The sequence below is a fragment of the Gadus macrocephalus genome, chromosome 6 (assembly GCF_031168955.1).
Source record: "Gadus macrocephalus chromosome 6, ASM3116895v1".
Taxonomy (NCBI): Eukaryota; Metazoa; Chordata; class Actinopteri; order Gadiformes; family Gadidae; genus Gadus; species Gadus macrocephalus.
The window spans coordinates 23,834,691-23,853,789 of record NC_082387.1 but is presented as its reverse complement, the minus strand read 5'-3'; the positions used below and the strand labels follow the sequence as shown (position 1 = coordinate 23,853,789).

Sequence of the window (19,099 nt, the reverse complement as noted above, 5' to 3'; positions counted from 1 at the left end):
GCACGCACGCACGCACGCACGCACGCACGCACGCACGCACGCGCACGCGCACACACACACACACACACACACACACACACACACATGCGCGCAAAGTAAACACACACACACACACACACACACACACACCACACCACACACACACACAACACACACACACACACACACACACACCATGCGCGCAAAGTAAACACACACACACACACACACACACACACACACACACACACACACACACACACACACACAAACACACATGCCACGCAAACACATGCTATTGTACAATACACATGCATTTACTTCATGCTTTTGGCTCTGAAAAGTTCTCTATTCATCCTCTTCTGTCTTTTGTCTCTTCTACTTCCTTTTTTCAAATGTTCTGGGGGCGCTTTAACTTGTTGTTACTTTTCTCTCATCACAAAGTTAATATGCTCTCTCTCTCTTTCTCTCTCCCCCTTTCTCCCACACTCACTCACTCTCACTCTCGCTCCCTTGCTCTCTCTCCCCCCCCCCCCCCCCCCCCTCTCTCCATCTCCATCCTCCCATCTCCTTATTGGAATAGTAAAGAGCCATCTCAACAGAAAGAGAACAGTGTTTAGTGGGCCTGCCACACAGCGTGGGCAGGCAACAGCCAGCATTGTGGACTTTCTACATAACTTGGAGCAAAACGTTATGGAAGCGACCTGCTGTCTTGGTTAGGGTGTAGGCCTACTCTCTTTTATATCACACAGGAGAATCTAGCATGTCTTCTTTTTTCATTGGTTAATGCAGTCTCTGGCTAATGTGCAATAAGAAGGTCAAAATTGAATGCATCAGTAAACGTCGTCATGGTTAAAGTTTGTAGCACAGGATGTGTTTTTTGCATTTCTCAAAAGGGACTTTCCAGTTGTAGGTCTACTGGAACCCTGCAAACGTCTGCACTCCCATACTGTGTCTACATGAGCGATATTTTGTGATGCTTAACAAGATTCATTCATTCATAAATAACATCCATTTGTTTAGATTAGTCAATGAGATGATTCCTTGTTGAGGTTCATGATAAACTTGATGAACTACAGTCTGAAAATGCCAGAGTGGCAGGCATTGCTTTTAAAGGTTCTTGTGATTTGACTATCACCTGTTTAAATTGACCTCACCTGGGGTTCACCTGAGTCTGCATAATTTAAAAGAATGGCGGAGTAGTTCCTAAGCAGGTTAATGGGACGCATGCAATATTCATGATGTCATTTGGATGTACTTCACCAAACCATACTTTAAAGAGAGTGTGTGTGAGGAGTCTGTGTGAGGAGGACTAAGTGCATTTCAAATGTGTCATGGGAGGGGGGAACCGGAACTGCAGTTATCTATTATTATCCTGCAGTTCCCCCTGGTGGCGAGCGTGGAAACCTAAAGAAAGTAGAAATCGTAAGGTATATATATATACCGGTATATATATATATATATTAGAGCTGTCAGTTAAACGCGTTATTAACGGCGTTAACGCAAACCAATTTTAACGACGTTTTTTGTTTTTTTTGTGCTCAAAACAAAGAAGCAGTAGCCTGACTGCTATGTTCAAGGCATATCTTTGTATGTTCATCGTTTAATTGCATTATAGGCTTCTTTTTTTTACCGTCCTGTTTTGATCAGTATATACCAATGTTGTTATCAATAAAAAAAACATTTGCACAAGGCAAGCCGATGCACTTCTCCATGTTGATAAGAGCATTAAAGGCACCCAGTGCAACTTTCGAGGCTTAAAAATAAACATTCAATTTCTAGTCTTTTTTACACGTAGTAAGTTTCAATAACTCCATACCATTACATACCGACATTTAAGCAGCAAAGATGAGACGTCGTTGTGTGGTGAGAACTGATACAAAATCGATAACAACAACAATGCCGCCATTTTCTTTATTTTTTGTAACCTACAATAAATAAAGCAGGCTTCCAGTCAATGGAAAAATGGCTTCTCCCCACCGGCGATTGTTGTTGTTTACGATTTTCTATCAGTTCTCACCACACAACGACGTCTCATCTTTGCTCCTTGAATGTCGATATGTAATGGTATGGAGTTATCGAAACTTACTAAGTGTAAAAAAGACTAGAAATTGAATGTTTATTTTTCATTGAATGTTTACATAAAGTTGCACTGGGTGCCTTTAAAATGAGAAAAATTAACGGGACAAAGAATTCAAGGGATATTTAGCATAGGAAAAAAAATACGATTAATCGCTATTAATCGTGAGTTAACTATGACATTAATGCGATTAATCGTGATTAAATATTTTAATCGCTTGACAGCCCTAATATATATATATATATATATATATATATATATATATATATATATATATATAGTTCAACTCCAAACACTGAGGGGGATTTAAATGTTGTTACATGAGTATTTATGCCGTGAAACCACCGGCCATGGTAACTGATGACCACCCCGTCTTCCTTCTTTCTGTGTCCAGAGGACGTCCTGAACAAGGCTGCAGGGGAGTGTGCGATATGCCTGGATGACCTGACCCAAGGGGAGACCATAGCCCGTCTGCCTTGCCTCTGTATCTATCATAAAGGGTAGGACTCACACGCACACGCACACACACACGCACACACACACGCTCACGCACACACACGCGCACACACGTCAGCATGCAGTGTAGCCCAGCGCTACATCCGGCCGCCGCCATGCGGCCATTGGCCACGCCCACCTGGAACTATGATGATATCTGCACGCTGCCTTGATGGATGACAGTGTCTACTTTTTTAGTTTGGCTTTGTACTCCAACCCAGTGCTCATGATGAACCCGAAAACCGTACCACAAACAGAGTGTGGAACAGCTGTGCATATATATTTTAAATGTTTTATTTATCTTTTTTCTGTTGCAGTTGCATCGATGAGTGGTTCGAAGTAAACAGGTCGTGTCCTGAGCACCCTTCAGAATAAAAGCGCATGGCATTTTTTTTGCACAGGTAAACGTTTTGGCCGGTTCCGCTAGTTTATAGACGATGAATTGTTGTCATTGGGTGGTCGGCGGTGATAAAGGAAAGTCTTGGATTATTTGTGTTTTTTTTGTGCATTTGTTTAGGTAGGAAGATCCCCACTTCCACTCATAATCGGACGGCTCACAAGAGGCGGATCTCAAGAGGTGGATCACAAGGGCACGATCACAAGAGGACGATCACAGGAGGTGATCACAACATGTGTGAACCTTGGGTCTTGCAAGCCCTCAGCCGGTGTCCCTAAGACTGCTTCTACACTTTCACCCCCCCCCCCCCCCAGCCCCCCCCCCCCCCCCCCAATCATGTGCCAAACCTCATCAATGCAATATTATCAGGGATTCACCATTTTTAACGTTGATCTTGCAACACGTCCATGTGTAGTGTCTCGCCTCCAGCCTCTCCTGCCACCCCCCCCCCCCCTCTCCCCCCAACATATACACACACACACAACTCCACACACACTTCTACAAGCCCTGCTCCCCATGCCGCTCCAGCATCCTGAAGAGCCAGACGCAGGGTGTCCGAGCGCCTTGTGCTCAACTGAACACCGTTGGACATCTCCCCCCCCCCCATGTGTTTGTATCGCCGAGGATCAGCTGCAAGGAACACCTGTAGGTCGTGTGGGCGGCCGCCTCTCACAACATCCCACATCCTCTCAAACTCTCTGATTGTGGAAACTTGAGACTGTCGGCAAAGGAGGAGATCGATGCAAGATGGAAGAAATCTCCTTTGCTTCCTCCGCCTCCTGCACCTCCTTCCCTCCTCCTTCTCCTCCTCCTTCTCCTCCTCCTTCTCTCCTCCTCCCCCTGGCATGCTGCCGGGGGGTCTACCAGTGCCTTTTGTTTTTCTTTAAAGACTAACAGTAAGACTGGGGAGGAGGAGGAGGAGGAGGAGGAGGAGGAGGAGGAGGAGGAAGAGAAGCAAGAGGAGAAAGTGTTGGGGACATGGAAATACGATGGATCGATGGTGCTGCTGGCCTATGAATGTGACCATACAGAACTGTGTGATTGGCCCGGGGCACCAGAACTCAACGTACTGTAAAAGGTACCTTTTGGTCGCGCAATATAATATAATGTTGAGTCCTCAATCTGAGCCCTTCATCTCTTCTTCTTTATTCCTGCTAGGGAAAAATGTGAACTGAATGAGAATGTCACTTTTTTGAATAGGTTTGTCTGTTTCCTGTAGCATTATGTTTGGGTCGTTCAAGGGTATGGGGGGGACGGGGGGGGGGGGGGGGACTGCTACCCCCTACCCCAGACTACCTTTGTCTGTGTAACGGCAGCACTAGTGTTTACCAGTGTCTCTCCCACCTTCATCCCACCACTCCCGTAGTACATCATGTTTTTGCTGTTTTCTAATTGACTATTTATCATGATTTATACATCAGGTACGACTGAGCCCCCCCCCCCCCCCCCCCCCCCCCCCCCCCATCTATTTTACTTCAAAGGGATTTTTACATCAAAGGGACACGTAAGATGATTTGCTCAGCATTTAACTACAGCAAAACATAAACAAATTACAAAAAAGGGCAGGATTAGGAAACCGTTTTCTGATCCCAAAGACATAGACTGTGTGTGCGTGTAAGTTTGGCGCGCTTGCATATGTGTGTGTGTGTGTCCATCTCCGCTTTGAGTGTTTGTTATATCTTTAAAAGCCTTGGAATAGTCCTCCTTGAAGGATTCTACAGCCTTTTCAGAACATGCTGCTGAAGAAGTAAATATCTATAGATTATCTGCCTAAAAATAAATACAAAAAAGATTTCATTACCAACGTAAGGTATTGGGTCAGAACTGTGATAAGCTTATGATGGACTTCATTCAGTGGCATTTCTTCTGGTAGCCCAATGCCACATTGTTTGTTAATGGAAACTACTGGTTGAATTTAGTAAAAGAAAGTATTGTTCATAATAATATTATTATTATTAATAATAATAAGGTTATGCCATTGCTGAAACATGTTTGACATTACCTAGCCCACCTGTAGTTCTGAATGTGAAAAATGCATTTATACGCAAATGCTAAACCCTAACAAAGACAAAAGTACACTCCTGTTCATTAAGCATATGTGCCTGGTGAAATGTCCTCTATTTTCACAACATCACAAAGGAAATAATTTCATTCACAACTTATTTACTTAAGATTGGACTCAAGACGGGCATATTATATATATATATATATATATAATATACGGCAAGTCCCTCTGTTGAACTGGGTTGAAAAAATAAAAGCCTTACCTGTACAATATTATTAGCAAAGCACCTTTAAGCAGTGTAGTTCTGTACATCGTTGCATTGCATTTTACATTTTTCATTATCACTTTTTTGCCACGTTTGCACACATATAAAATACTGAATTCAATCACCAAACTAAACCAATGATATGAAAATACATTTATTTTGAAAAGTTTTCCCAAACCTTTGTAACAAAAGAACGTGGAGGTTTGTTTTGCTTGTTGTTTCCAGGAAGTCTGCATCACTATGTAGCATTCTATGTTAGCATTCTATGATAGAATTCATTTATGTTGTGAATATGTACAGAAAGCAAATGTAAAAGAAAAAGCTAATCTTTTCAATAACCCATTTCAAATTCAAAGTTATTGTCTCTGTGTGTTTCTGTGGGCATGTGTTTGTGAATGAATGCCAATTATAATCAATTATTGTTCTGCCAAACCAAAAAATTATTGATCTAGATGGAATACGATAAAACTACAATTTATCCTTTTATCTACAATGTTTCTTCTAACTGCTATCTGTAGAGTACAGACACACTTTTTTCTCCAGCTCACTCAAGAATTGCTTGAGCAGACCTTACACAAAACAATAATTGAGGTGACTTGAAGTGACTTGACTTTAGGTTAACTTTTGCAGTAAAAAACAGAATCTTGTCAATTCAAAAAAATGTATGTGCAAGAAGATTCAGTCAAAGCCACCGTGAAATATAATCTTTCCAATAATTGCCATTCTGATCATATTAAACATGTGGAGTTTCTAGGTTGGGCTTCTGTAGTTTTAAATGATTGATTATGTCACTCAACATAACACAGTAAAATGCCCACACACTGGCTCTTTCTGGTAATCAGTAAACGTAAACCACAGCTATCAGGCTTTCCAGACACTACAACAAATTATGTTTAAAATGAATTTGCTCCAGAATATTCCCCTGTGAAGATGCCAATGCTTAGTCTAGGCGTGTGGTCATACCTATAAATAAAATGCATAATTTTGTACATGATTTATGACATAGTTGCTTACGTGGATCCATTCTTCTAAATCTGCATAAAGGCAAGACATGTATAATTGTAACAAATGCAGAAGAATACATTTAAAAACACCAGTAACTAGATGCAAAGTAATGGTTTGTTATCCTACTGCTGTCTAGTGTTCAATATAAAACCAGTTTATTATGAATAGCATTTAAACCCTGCACGGAAGAAAATGCCTCTAACTCTCTTCACAATGGTTTGCGCTCAATGAAACCGCAGACGTTTGTCGGCTTCAAACTGTTTTTCTTCCTCTTCAGAAACATTATTTCCTTTCACACTGTGAAGAGATTGGCAGATGTTGGGACTTTTACGGAACAGCCAACGCATCTCAAAGTTAAAAATGACATCTGACACCAAGCGTTTAGTTCACTCTTCCACTTCCTTTTCCTGGGGAAACTTCAGAAAATTTACACCATCCAACAAAAAGTCACCACAATGTCCAAACTGCAGTAATGCTTTGACCACGACTCCACTCTAGTAACCTACCATATCTCTTTGAGGGCTGTATTGTGGGCCAGGGCCTCCTGGAGAAGTCTCAACCCAATTGCAGTGAGCTGGTTACTGATCAACCTGGAGTCAAAGGACAAGAAACAAGAAACTAACTAAGTCCCTCCTCTGGTATTACAAGTTTGTGTAATTACAGGGTGTGTTAGGTGTAATGTGGATTCACCCTAGACAGGACAGCCCTGTGTGTGACGGCATGTACAGGGTGGGTACAGTGAAATGTGTGATTTACCAGAGGTGAGACAGCCCGGTGTTTGCCTTAACCAGCTTTGCCAGATGGGGGGCGACCTCGTCCGTCAGTTTGTTTTCCACCAACCTAAAAACAATGAACCAGTCGCTTCAATGCTTTTAGCAGGCACCTGTTAACACAGTATTTTGACCGTGCTAGTCACGTGGTCCTGTCGAGACAGTGTTGTGACCTTGTGGAGGTGGGGCGGCGTCTGGCCTGCAGGGGGAGTATGGAGCACCGGGTCTGCTGGGGTGATGGGGTCTGATTGCGGACAGGTGTCTGCAATCGGACACAATCAGGAAGTGTGTATTTATGTGCCTGCTTGTCTTTCAGTCAGGGTTTTTGGAGAGAGAGAAGGAAGACGCTCTCTGCGAGCCCGAGAGAGCGTCGTAAGAGCACGAGACGGAAGGAAAGAACGTTTAGTTCATTTGACATTGTGTTTGTTTGCTCCGAAGGAGAAATAAACGGGAGTTCGCTCCATTTTCGCTTGAGAACTGTGTCCTGACTCGTCTGACAAGCAGGCACATAAATACACACTTCCTGATTGGGTCCGATTGCAGACACCTGTCCGCAATCAGACCCCATCACCCCAGCAGACCCGGTGCTCCACACTCCCCCTGCAGGCCAGACGCCGCCCCACCTCCGCAGACCTGTACTGTAAACTGTATCTCTGGGTCCTACCAGAAGATCCTTAAGATGGTGTTTTCAAGTAACGCTTCAGCCAAGATCTTCCCACCTTCTGAAGTGATGCCATTGACCGAGAGACTGTAACAAACAACCATGGCAGATTATTTTAATGCATTTCGGGCTGAGAGTTCTAGGAAAGAGGGGGCGGTGTTTGTCGATGGTTACTAGCCACTGCAACTCTGTGATACTTTTTGTAGGTAGTACACAGGGTTTAGTATGCGTGCTACTAAACCCTGTGTGATTGGAGTTGAATGTGACAAAGTTCTGTATGGTCACATTCATAGGCCAGCAGCACCATGGATCGATCTTGGATTCCCATGTCCCCCACACAGTTGAACATTCACAAACTGGTTGGTTGACACTGGCAAAAAAACATGTGATTTTACACCTGTTGTCTCTAGATAACAGTTCAATTTCAGTTACAGTTTCAAAACTGGCATAGACAAGGCTTGAAATATAGGTTTGAAACCATAACAAGACAATTTATGTTCACTGCCACTTTGATAAAGGGAATCTTGGCCCGCACACGTGAGGCCTCGCCACCGAACCTGAGGTTGGTGAGGCTGGGGTGGTTCCTCAGAGCCTCAGCAAACCCTTTGGCTCCCTCGTCACCAACCGTGTTCCCCCACATTCTAGAAACAAGACAAGAAGCGGGGTGTAAATGGCTTTGTCAATTTTAAATTGTACAACATCCTTTACTATGTCCAAAACCTATGGAAAATGTAATTAAGTTGCTTTGTTATTTGAAATGTATTATTGCTGTTGGTGTCACGTTTGTATAGTGCGGAGGATGGTGGGTATGTTGCATTGATATTGATTGAGGTTCTTGGTGTTTCTGTGGTACTTTCTATATTTGGTAAAGGATCAGTAACGCAGGCATTGGCAATGCAAGCATCTCTTAACACAAATTACCTGAACTACAAATATAGGCGTTCTGATGTCAACATGGAACAGCAAGTCTTACCCGACATCAAAAATCGATGTGCTCATTTTGATGGCATTGGCCAAACACATCCCCCCAACACTGGTGATCTTGTTTTTACCAAGCCTAGCCAAAGAAATGTCCTTGAGTGGTTAGTACTAGAGAAGTCATGCATATTTTATCGGAACAATTCTGATGTTATGTCATATCATGTGATATAACATGAAATATGATTTGCGAATAAACCTACTTCAGAACACGCAGTCTTGGGCATCCCTCGATGATTTGAGCCACATATTTGGCTCCTGTATCTGTGATGTGATTGCTGTAGAGGCTGAAGAAAACGTTCAAATCAGGAAATCAGGAAATGTGTGAATGACCTCGTTGAACACAGCTGCCGAGGCCCCGAAACTGGCCGCATTGAATTATGCAAGTAATTCAGTTAAAAATTATAGATTGAGTCAAATGAATGTTCACTCACCCGAGGACCTTCACTATTTTGTGCTTAACCAACTCCTCCGCCAACACTTTAACACTACTGTCCGAGATCTGGTTGACGCACAACCTGGAACCAAACAGTTTCAGGGTTAAAGGGATGACCACCACTGCCTTTTTGTGTAGTTATTTCACATTCAGTTTAACAAAACATCTTTGGTCTTTTACCTGACCACTGTCATCTTGGAGAAGGACGGCCTGAGCTGCTGCACGCCGTAGTCGTTGATGTTGTTGTTGTCCATGTCCACTCCCAACAGTTTCTGCCGGTGTTGCAGCACAAAGTTGAGGGCGGTGCAGTCCCCGGAGTACATGTTGCAGTAGCCCAGTTTGATGAAGTTGGCTGTGATGCCCTTCGCCGTCAGCTGGGCCACGTCATTGCTACCCGTCTCAAAGATGCACCGCAGCATCCACACAAAATTGGGCAACACGTGAACTCTTGTGCCCTCATCGCTTTTGTAGGTGGGCAGGCCCCGTAGGTGGGACTTGATGCTGGTGGACAGGTATGTTTTAAGGAGAGCCCTTTTTTTCTTCAAGAGCACCGGAGGCGCCAAGTGCTCCACGAGGCTGCTTTGGTCCTTGGCGAGCAGCCCGCACAGGAACAGGTTTGTAAACTGTAGATGCTCGTTGCTCTTGAACACATCCCTCTCTCTTAGCTTAGAAGATTTGGTAATGCACGACGCGCAAGGCAAATTGAAACCCTCCCGCTTCCTTTTGCATTCCGTAAAGAACTTAAGGATGGATGTCACGTCGAGGCTGTTGTCGAGCACCAAAGCGAGCGCAGCCAAGAAGGACTGCAGGGTCATGTGGAGGAACTCATAGGTGGCCTCACCTCCACAGGCGTCATAGCGGTGGACGGGTCTCAGGAAGCCCACGAGCAGGTCCTCCTCTGTCAGGTCGCAGGCTGAAACCTCTTCCTGGTTGAAAATGAAGCGCCCCTTCTCCATGCCTTGAAGGGCCAGTTTGGCATGGGCTCCCAGGGGCCTGAGGCCCAACTTGAAGGTCTCTGAAGTGCACCGGGCCCTTTTCTTTTGCAGATGCCTCGCCGGCAAGGCCCAGCGGCTGAGGAACACCTCAGTAAACAACATGAAGATGTCTGTCAGCGTGATGCATTTTTCTGGAAGCGCAAAATCGTTATGTACCGCGCGGAGGTGCTTGAAGCTCTTGAACACGATCCAACAGAAGAGCGGGGTGGAGCAGAGGCCACAGAGGTGGGGGCTGGCGTCCAGGTGAACGGACACTAGTTGTCTGTGCTCCGGTGTCGTAAAGTGCAGCGCCACATAGGCCTGCAGATTGGCGGGGGAGAAGCCCCTCAGCGACAGCTTCTTCCTGACCACCGTGTTTGGCAACTCTGTCCCAGTGCGGGCGGTCAGCACCTTCTGGGACCCCCTGAGCAGCTTCCCGCACAGAAGGTTGTTGAGCAGCAGCAGTGGGTGGGCCTTGTCTTCTGGCGAGACCACCTGCTCTACGTTCAGCAGGTCCACGTCGCCCTCGATCTCGTCGTAGCCGTCGAACGTGAAGATGGTCCTCTCGGGGTAGCGCACGATGTACTCAAACACCTCGTCGTCCGGGTCGTTGTCAGGGTAACAGCTGTGTTTGAAGAGCAGGTCCCTGAGCGACAGCTCGGCCGTCTCCTGGAAGGCGGTGAACATCCTGCAGCGGAACCGAAAGAAGAAGACGGCGTCCGTCTGCAGCTCTCTCTTCGACCAGAGGTTCTGGAGTTTCTGCAAGAGGAGGGATTTGCCCATGCCGGCGTCCCCGGTAATGAAGACCACGTCACCCTGAGGGTTGAAGACCCCAGATTCGTCCAGGAGCTGGTCCTGGTTCTGCAGGAAGCCCAGGCTCTCGTTGCGGTCGTTGATGAGCTCCATCTGGGTGGGGGTGTAGAGGTCCTCCAGCCGGGCCTCTTCTTGCTGAGCATAGGACATGATGAATTGGGTGTCCCGGCCCAGTTCATGCCTCAACGTGTCACAATACTTGCTGACTGCCAAAGAAAAGGTGAAAGTAGTCATATTAGTATCACAGGATATATATATATATAGTATAAACGCTCCACTTGTACCACAGACTATAATATTAATATAGAAGTCCAATGGGGGTTTCATGTTAAAAAAAGAAGACATGTCTGTGTGTGGGCTGATCCTCACAAGTCTCCATTGACCCAAAATAGATTGTCAGGATTTCCATTATTGTGGATATTCTGGATATTATGGAGTTTGTTTTTATGTGTAGGCCTACACAGCATCATTGAGCTTAGGCAAATGCAGGCATTCCTCCCATCTTATTGCATAGTTTTCATTTAACATGGAGACTTACTTGGGTCAGTGTTAACCACATTTATCATCAGCATGGGTTCACTGGGCTGGTACTGTATGTCTTCGAGCCACGGCTGGAGATCCATGTACGCGTCATGCACTTTATACAGGACGTAAATGAAGTATTCGCAGACATCTTCTCCTTTGCACTGTATCAGCTCCAAGATTTTGCGCATCTTAAGAAATTGAAACACTTGAGAATTAGTTGAAATACCTTAAGCTAGACCTACAAACCGAAAACAACGCCTACAGAAATGTTAATTTAATATCAATTAGTATAGACTAATAGTTATTGATGGAATATATTCTAGGGTTTATTTTTGTTGTAGCTTATTGCCTCACCTGATCTGATTTGGTGGGGGTGCGACGCACAATCTCGACGTCTTCTGCACAGAAGAAGTCACTCTGTAGAAGGTTGTCCAACATGCACTGCACGCTCTTGGCCCGGGACACCAGAAGTTCTCTGTGCCAGTTGATGATCCGCGATGGGGGCACTTGACCGAATATGGGCGGAAGGAACTCTTCACCTCCGTTACCCATCATGTTTGGTATCGACTGCGCGGTTACGAGGAAGGGTTAGGTTATATCAGTACAACTGATTATGCGATGTATCAAAGGCAACTTTTAAACAAACTCAGAATTATTTTCGGAACTCGTTACTCAGTTCAAACTAGACAAGTAACATTCCCTATCACTTGCCAAATAAAACGAAAGCAACTATCTCGCACGTTGTTTAAACGTGAAATGGAAATGTAGGACGGTCAATTTACTTAATGTGACAGTCACAGTGGGCCTTATTACACACAATTTCCCCACTTGTGAATCCTACCTTAAGTTTATACAGAGAATCGCATCCAATTCTTCGTCTGTAGGCGTATCGAGCTGATCAACAATATTCAATATTAAAGCGTGTCGACGAGAAAATAGACGGACGAGTAGAGCATGAGTTACACGATATTGTATTAAATTATAAAAGAAACAATAGATCGAATGTCGGCCTGAATTAACCCAAACTAACCTTAACCCGAGTAGCCGACTGAAGACTTCCTACTTTTCTGACAGTGACACATATTCAGTGTCATATATGACACTGAACAACACTGAAGTGTAAATGGGGAACAGGGACAAGGAGGATGAAACCTGAAACCTTGATTAATGAAATTAGTCAAATATTTATGAGACGATGTCCACATGAAGTCAAATAACTCTCTTTATTTCTTTATATGCTTATTACCAAATATAAGCAAATGTATCAGTAAATAATTCGTAATTTCTCAAGTAAAAAAATTAAGCCTATGTTAAACACGTGTAACAGTATTTTATAGGTCTATGTAAAATAGAAACAACTTAATTCAGCTGGTTTTCAGATTGAATTAAGCCTATATGTCACCCAGGTGTGTTTATTATTGATCAGGTACTCCATCATTTCAGGTATCATTAGAGTCGGAGGCAAACCCCTAAGAAGACATCCTAATGGTTCATTAGGATGAGGAGGCCGCCTCTATCCCCTCCAGTGTGTCCAGGATGGACGGGCCCTTGTAGCCGTTGGTCTGCACAGCCTCCAGCTTCTCGATGTAGTCCAGGGGAAGTCCATGCTGCCTCGCGCCAAGGCACACAACCTGTAGAACAGTTTGAAAAAACACTCTTTGAGACCCATCATTCATATAAAATAGTCATATTTATAAGTGTTATCAACAGTCGTATTTAACATTAGTGCTTAGCATTGTGAAGCATCTTATACCAGCTAGCTTTGTTTTATACAGGGAATGGATTAACCTAACAATTGTTAGTGCTTGGCCTTTGGTTCTATGAACATCTTCACTGTACAGATATTGTTTCTCTTTCTTCTGACAAACTTACTAATTATAAGTCGCTTTGCCCGATTGCTATGGAAATTATTATTTGGTTGGTTCTTTTCATGATTGATTTTGAATAATGTGCGAAATGTATGCAAATGTGTATCCATCGATTGTCATGGTCCGTCCCTGGTTTTCCCATTCACCCTCTGCCACCCTGATCTGACCTAATTAACCCAGCCACCTTCACCAGTGCTCCCCCTATAACAGTCCTCTCCTTTCACTCAGTCCTTGCCAGATTGTCTCTTGTTTCATTCAGAGCTTTCCCGCAACTCCCTGCCGTCCAGTCCCTGTCGGTCTGTCTGCTCCTCTGTCCCCGTCTCCTGATCCACCCGCCTGACTTCCTGTTGTCGACCCTTCGCCTGCCTGACCGTCCCGCCCGACGTCGAGTCCCTGTCGCTCTGTCTGCTCTCCAGTTCCCGACTCCCGCTCTGCTCTTCTGTCCTCCCGTTGCCGACTCCTCGCCTGCTGACTCACCGACGATTCCCTGCCCACCTGTCGGTGACTTTACTGTCTGCTCTCCGTCCGCCCGATCCTGTACCAGAATAAATCCTTGAAACTGTCCTACAACTGTCGTCTGTCGGTGCACTTGGGTTCTGCCTAACCCCCCCTCGTTACAATCTATATTTGCATTTGTGGGTGAGCCTACCAGCATAAATCTTTTTCAAAATACTTAATATAGTCATAACCCTTATTTGAAAGAATACAACTCGCCTGAACCCCTTCTTGAGTATTTCAGGTTCATTGCACTGTGATATTTTGTTAAAGGGGACCTATTATGCTTTTTCGACTTTTATGACCTATAAACGTTGTTATAATGATTGATAGTCATGTTTAACCATAGACAAAAACGATGTAGATTTTCGGGAAACTCTTCCTCTCATCTGGGCGCTTTCAGCATTCTCTGTCAACGCTCGGTTTCGTCCTTCTCCGCCCCCTCGCCCCCCTCCTGCCAACCCAACTCCGTTGTGATTGGTTACCTTCCTTGAAGCGCGCGCGCGGACAGATTTGACCAGGCATATGGGGGCGCGGCAGGAGCGCGTCTACGTAGATGATTTCCCGGAAATGGAAACAAGTGAATGCAAACGTTGTCCCGAGTGTTTAGCGCTCTGCACAGCCACCCCAGACTGTCAGCAGGGAATACGTCGAAATGCATGCACGTCATTATTTGACACTTTTAAACATGACTATCAATCATCATAACAACGTTTATAGGTCATAAAAGTCGAAAAAGCATAATAGGTCCCCTCTAAGCATGCATTCCCCACCTGTTTGTAAGGCGGAGAGGTGATGAATGGGTAGAAGTCATTCATCTGGTAGCTCCTGCAGACTGTGTTTCCCTTGGCTGTGGTGACATTCACCTGCAGTGGCCTGTAGACACCCTCCTGCACTCCCTCTTGACTGGGTTCAATTCATATGAACATATCACAGGAAAGAGAGACAAACAGCCATGTTGGATTATTTCAAGGTCGGAAAAATAACGCACATTTACACTCACCATTCAAAGATTATTATTTTTTAGCAAGATCATTTATGTTTACTCAAACTGTAGAATAGTTTGCACCAGGGCATCATATACAAAAATGATTCGGTTGTATTGTTAAATAAGGGACCTTCACATTTAAGTAAAAAATCTTTTTAAAGAAAGTGGGGTGAACAAAAAAACGGTAGGGTGTTTTTTTTACTGCAGTGTAAAAAAACATGTCTATAGCCTAACGCTACCTTGAATGTATATTGAGCCCAAGCTCAAAGTAGAATTCAATGCATGCTCTCCCTTGTTTGTTGTAGAAAATGTAGTTGTTTTTTGTTTTTTTCTATGCAGGTCTCTTTAGGGGCTCCATACTTCAGCCTTATGTGTGTGTGTGTGTGTGTGTGTGTGTGTGTGTGTGTGTGTGTGTGTGTATTTCGTTTCTGTTTCTCTTACTCGTCCAGCGTCTGGAGGTTCTCAAGGCCAATTCGCCAGACAACACCCCACACTTCCTCTCCTATGCTCTCCTCTATGGTGGCCACTCCTCCGTGCCAGTTGTTGACGTCGCCGAAATGCTCTGACCAGCCAAACTTCAGAGTGTAATCCTAGATGGAAGCAAGAAAACATTTTGTTTACAATTAATTATTTTCGTCTTGAATTTTTTTAATAATATCTTCTACTTATGTATCTTCTTGAGGGTGAAATAGGCCTGCAGGGTTACATGGGCTATTAAGAGTTTTTCTCAGTCGCTTTGGTTAATTTCTCAGATCAGAATTGAAATTCTCAAAACTACCTGTTCAATCTTCAGTGTGTCACTTGTGCACATGAAAAAAACAGTTTCACATTTATTTGAACACGTTGCGAATGCTTTGGTACATCCATGCACATGATTATGTACAATTCTCTGCTCTTTCCTACATTATCAATTGCTTATGTCATGTTGATCAAAATGTATTGTAATGGTCTCTATGGAATAGTCTCACCCCCACAACATTTAGGTATTAGTTAATTGCATAAGTCTTTACATGCAAAATGGTTGACAAGTTGTCATAATATGTCAAGCATATTTCTATACATTTCTATACACTGGCATTAGACTCTTTTTTTGGTTCTTTTTTCTAAATCTGTCCTGAATTGGTCAATTGCTACCAGGTGGATTTTGACTTTCTCTAAAGAAGAGAAATGTGTGAAGTGTTAGATCAACCAACGATCAACCAATAGCTCAAAGGTGCATCTCCTGAACCATGAACTGGCAAGTATATATATAGCTGGAGCACAACACAATGTTACAGTAAATTGTCTGAGAATTTGTGGCCCAACAGACAGGAATGTCAGGAGTTGTAGGATGACTGCACTGTAATTCCGACAGCAATGCATGTACAGTTTACCCTAAGGAGATTTTCCTATGTTCACATTTCTAGCAATGACATGGTCTGTCAACAAATTACAGTACAAACAGTCAAAGTGTAAATGTGAATCTTGCCCAGTCTCTTGCAATCAATCTCCCACATACACTAAGGTGTAACTTACAATTTACAATAATGTCTTCAAAACTTTAGCCATAGTTTACATCAGAACATCCCTCCAGAGTACACTGTTATATTGACAACATGACTAAGCAATTTGACTGTCTTATCCGTAGACAATGACACAAGGACTTGTCATTCTGATGGCACTGACATGTTCATTGAAACAGATATTTACTTTTGAGAGATGAACTAAGGATTTTGAGCAAGAGACTGGCTTTTGCAGGTAATCAATGGTGTTTTGCTATTTGAACACATTGTTTTGAGAAATGCACTTGCTGCTTTGCAAATTTCAATTCTGATCTGAGAAATGTACCAAAGCGACTGAGAAAAACTGTAAATATTATTGCCATTAGTGTGCAGGTCACAGATTGGCCTATCCTTGAAATGCACACATTTCGACCGTGGACAACTTGGAGCTGTACTGTACCGTAAAACAAATGATGGAGTCGAGTTGTTGTCTAAAGGAATAAGGTTAAATTCTACGTCGTGTGTAATTTCATGATGGTGCCTACATTTTATATCAATCAACCTGCAGGCCTACCTTTAAGTATCCAACCGAGAAGAAAGTGGCCGAAGGGTTTCTCTTCTGCAGTCTCTCCTTGAGTAGGTTACTTCCGTAAGCAAAATATAGAAAATGGTCGGAAGAATTAGAAGATGCTATGTGAGGTAAACCTTGGAGGTCGACCGCCGCCATGGATGAGAATATGAATAAAATAACAGAATAAACGCCACCAAGGTGGATATATGACATTATTCAAGATGAGTTAGATGCGTCCTTTTCTCTAGACTATTCCCCCGCAATATGACTGAGAACCTTGAACAGAAGGGATCAGGCTTGGTTCGTTTTGGGGACTCCAAAGCGCGCAGCGTCAGTGCGTCGCCCGGCGGCGCGTCGAAAGGGGCGTGGCCAGGATGAAATCTTGATAATGGTAACATTATTTATTCATATTGTGATTTTTTAGGTTTTAATTTCAAACTTATGAGATATTCTAAACACACAAAAAAAAAACTGACGCCAGCAGTGTTTTGACCAACCACGGAATCAAAGAGGTTATTATAGGGCACACAGAGACCGTTAATCAGATGAGCCGATAGGTACAGTTAATCGTACACAAGTATGCTGCCTACATAGAGAGGAATAGTCAATAGCTTGTTAAACATCCGCTTTATTATCATTATTTCACGCATTAAATCACGTTAACTTTAGATAGCCCTACTGAACTTCAAATGGATAACTGCTGGTACAAATAAAGAGTTGGCATAGCACAGAGGACAATGCATTAAACACAGCGGCCGTGATACGATAATACACAGAGCTTTACCCACAAAGCCTGGCTGCTGTTTATTCCAACAATGTTTTTGTTTTGTCTGTGCAAGGGAACAGTCTGGCACCCAATCACTTTAACTGTAACCCAGTCATAGTGGAAGAGAATGTGGCCCGTTGTTGTTGCAGCTTGACAAATGTTACTTGATGTTTATTGGTTAATGCTGCATGCATTTTGGACGATGAAAAGGTAAAATGCCTGTGACCTACTGTACTCTCATGCTCTATTATCCTGGCAGGACAACGGCCTTATGAGCAGGGAAAATGCCAGACAAAAGTAACACAATGCAAATACACAATGACAGCAGAGTTCCCGACCTTGCTTGGACCAATAACGCATGGGACTGTAGACCTCTAAACACACACACACACACACACACACACACACACACACACACACACACACACACACACACACACACACACACACACACACACACACACACACACGCGCGCGCGCGCGCGCGCGCGCGCGCTTCATTTACATCATTAATCAAGGATGCTAACTAACAACAGCAGAGCTGAATACCGTGAGCTCTGGACCGGAGCTACCTAGTTACAGTAACGAATGACAGCAGAGCTGAGTATTGTCAGCTCTGGGCCGGGGTATGTCTTGTAAACAAGTGACAGTAATGCTGAGTGGTGAGAGCTCTGGATCCGGAGCACGCCTTGAGTCCGGCGACCCGGTGTACGGTGTCCTGGAGCTGAAGCCGCTCAGCAGCCGAATGAAAAGTACAGAAAGGTGGGGTAGTTCTTCATGCCCTTCCCGCCATGAGAGAGATGTTAACAAAGATCGAGATGATGGATTAAGTCACAATTAGGTCATCGTTTCATCATTTATGTTGATGATACGGCGGTCCTTTACACGTTGTATTTTTCTGTGTGTGTGTATTTTGTAGGTCTGTTACGCTTACTCGTCCAGCGTGTGGAGGTGCTCTATGCCCATTCGCCCAGACAACGCCCCGTATATTGAGCTATCTTTTTGCAAAATGCCGTCAGCCATTATGCAGCTACAAGAGATCATCATACCGAAGGTGAAAATGTTGATAAAGTATAGCAGCAGTGCCAGCTGTATAGTGTTTTTTCCACGAAGTGAAGTGGATGGTTGGAGGCCATGTCTAGGGCACATAGAGCACATTTAGTAGATTCAGCTGTTGAGGAGATTTAAAGAGGTGGTGCAAGAACAAGAGAGCTTAATTTAAAGCGTATTTCCAAACATTTGTTAAAGTTGATTACATTTGATTCTTTTCTTTTTATCTCCTCAATGACCACACTTTTTTTTTTCTGGGCCTTTGTGCAAACCCCGATGGACTCATGATAAAACACCAACAAACATAGTGTGTAGTTGGAGGGATGTGTGTGCAACAAAAAGCCACATGCATGCGGGGTACAAAGGAAAACAACAGGACCAACTTGTACAGCTGTGTCGCCCACCCAGACTTCCCGCTATTGCTCCATACAGTACTTGTGCTTATACCTAATACCTCTTACTAACCCGACCCTGCTTACTACTCAACCAGTCTCCAG

At 43.9% G+C, this 19,099-nt stretch overlaps 3 protein-coding genes across 4 annotated transcripts in view; 1 reads left to right on the top strand and 2 right to left on the bottom strand.

Moving 5' to 3' along the window:
- Positions 1 to 5,634, top strand: part of znrf2b (zinc and ring finger 2b) — a 22,736-nt gene extending 17,102 nt beyond the window's left edge. Inside the window, exons 3-5 of one of the 2 annotated variants that reach the window (XM_060055187.1) lie at positions 2,454 to 2,559; positions 2,872 to 2,955; positions 3,072 to 5,634. In XM_060055187.1, the coding sequence (XP_059911170.1) occupies positions 2,454 to 2,559; positions 2,872 to 2,929 (164 nt within the window). In that variant the 3' untranslated portion in view covers positions 2,930 to 2,955; positions 3,072 to 5,634. Of the gene's footprint in view, positions 1 to 2,453; positions 2,560 to 2,871; positions 2,962 to 3,071 lie in introns of both variants that reach the window. The other variant, XM_060055188.1, reaches the window with a different exon arrangement.
- nod1 (nucleotide-binding oligomerization domain containing 1) lies at positions 5,360 to 12,475 on the bottom strand. The gene is made up of 12 exons (XM_060055181.1): positions 12,225 to 12,475; positions 11,738 to 11,950; positions 11,397 to 11,571; positions 9,252 to 11,064; positions 9,070 to 9,153; positions 8,839 to 8,922; positions 8,631 to 8,714; positions 8,215 to 8,298; positions 7,661 to 7,744; positions 6,983 to 7,066; positions 6,733 to 6,816; positions 5,360 to 6,523 (listed from the first exon to the last, which is right to left on the bottom strand). The coding sequence occupies exons 2-12, from the start codon at positions 11,936 to 11,938 to the stop codon at positions 6,451 to 6,453; spliced, it is 2,850 nt and encodes a 949-aa protein (XP_059911164.1). The 5' UTR covers positions 11,939 to 11,950; positions 12,225 to 12,475; the 3' UTR covers positions 5,360 to 6,450.
- Positions 12,476 to 12,587: 112 nt separating this feature from the next.
- Positions 12,588 to 17,139, bottom strand: ggctb (gamma-glutamylcyclotransferase b). The gene is made up of 4 exons (XM_060055189.1): positions 16,790 to 17,139; positions 15,176 to 15,324; positions 14,520 to 14,652; positions 12,588 to 13,014 (listed from the first exon to the last, which is right to left on the bottom strand). Exons 1-4 carry the CDS (start codon positions 16,997 to 16,999, stop codon positions 12,877 to 12,879), a joined length of 630 nt encoding a protein of 209 aa, XP_059911172.1. The 5' UTR covers positions 17,000 to 17,139; the 3' UTR covers positions 12,588 to 12,876.
- Positions 17,140 to 19,099: the final 1,960 nt, after the last annotated feature.

Excerpts from the sequence above, each read along its gene's own strand:
- ggctb (XM_060055189.1), bottom strand. The coding sequence starts at position 16,999 with ATGTCATATATCCACCTTGGTGGCGTTTATTCTGTTATTTTATTCATA. Across the intron at positions 15,325-16,789 it reads TCTCGGTTGGATACTTAAAG|GATTACACTCTGAAGTTTGG; the intron begins GTAGGCCTGCAG and ends GCTTCCATCTAG. Across the intron at positions 13,015-14,519 it reads CCTCTCCGCCTTACAAACAG|GTTGTGTGCCTTGGCGCGAG; the intron begins GTGGGGAATGCA and ends ACTGTTCTACAG.
- nod1 (XM_060055181.1), bottom strand. The coding sequence starts at position 11,938 with ATGATGGGTAACGGAGGTGAAGAGTTCCTTCCGCCCATATTCGGTCAA. Across the intron at positions 8,923-9,069 it reads AAAATAGTGAAGGTCCTCGG|CCTCTACAGCAATCACATCA; the intron begins GTGAGTGAACAT and ends CGTTTTCTTCAG. Across the intron at positions 8,299-8,630 it reads ACATCGATTTTTGATGTCGG|AATGTGGGGGAACACGGTTG; the intron begins GTAAGACTTGCT and ends TCTTGTTTCTAG.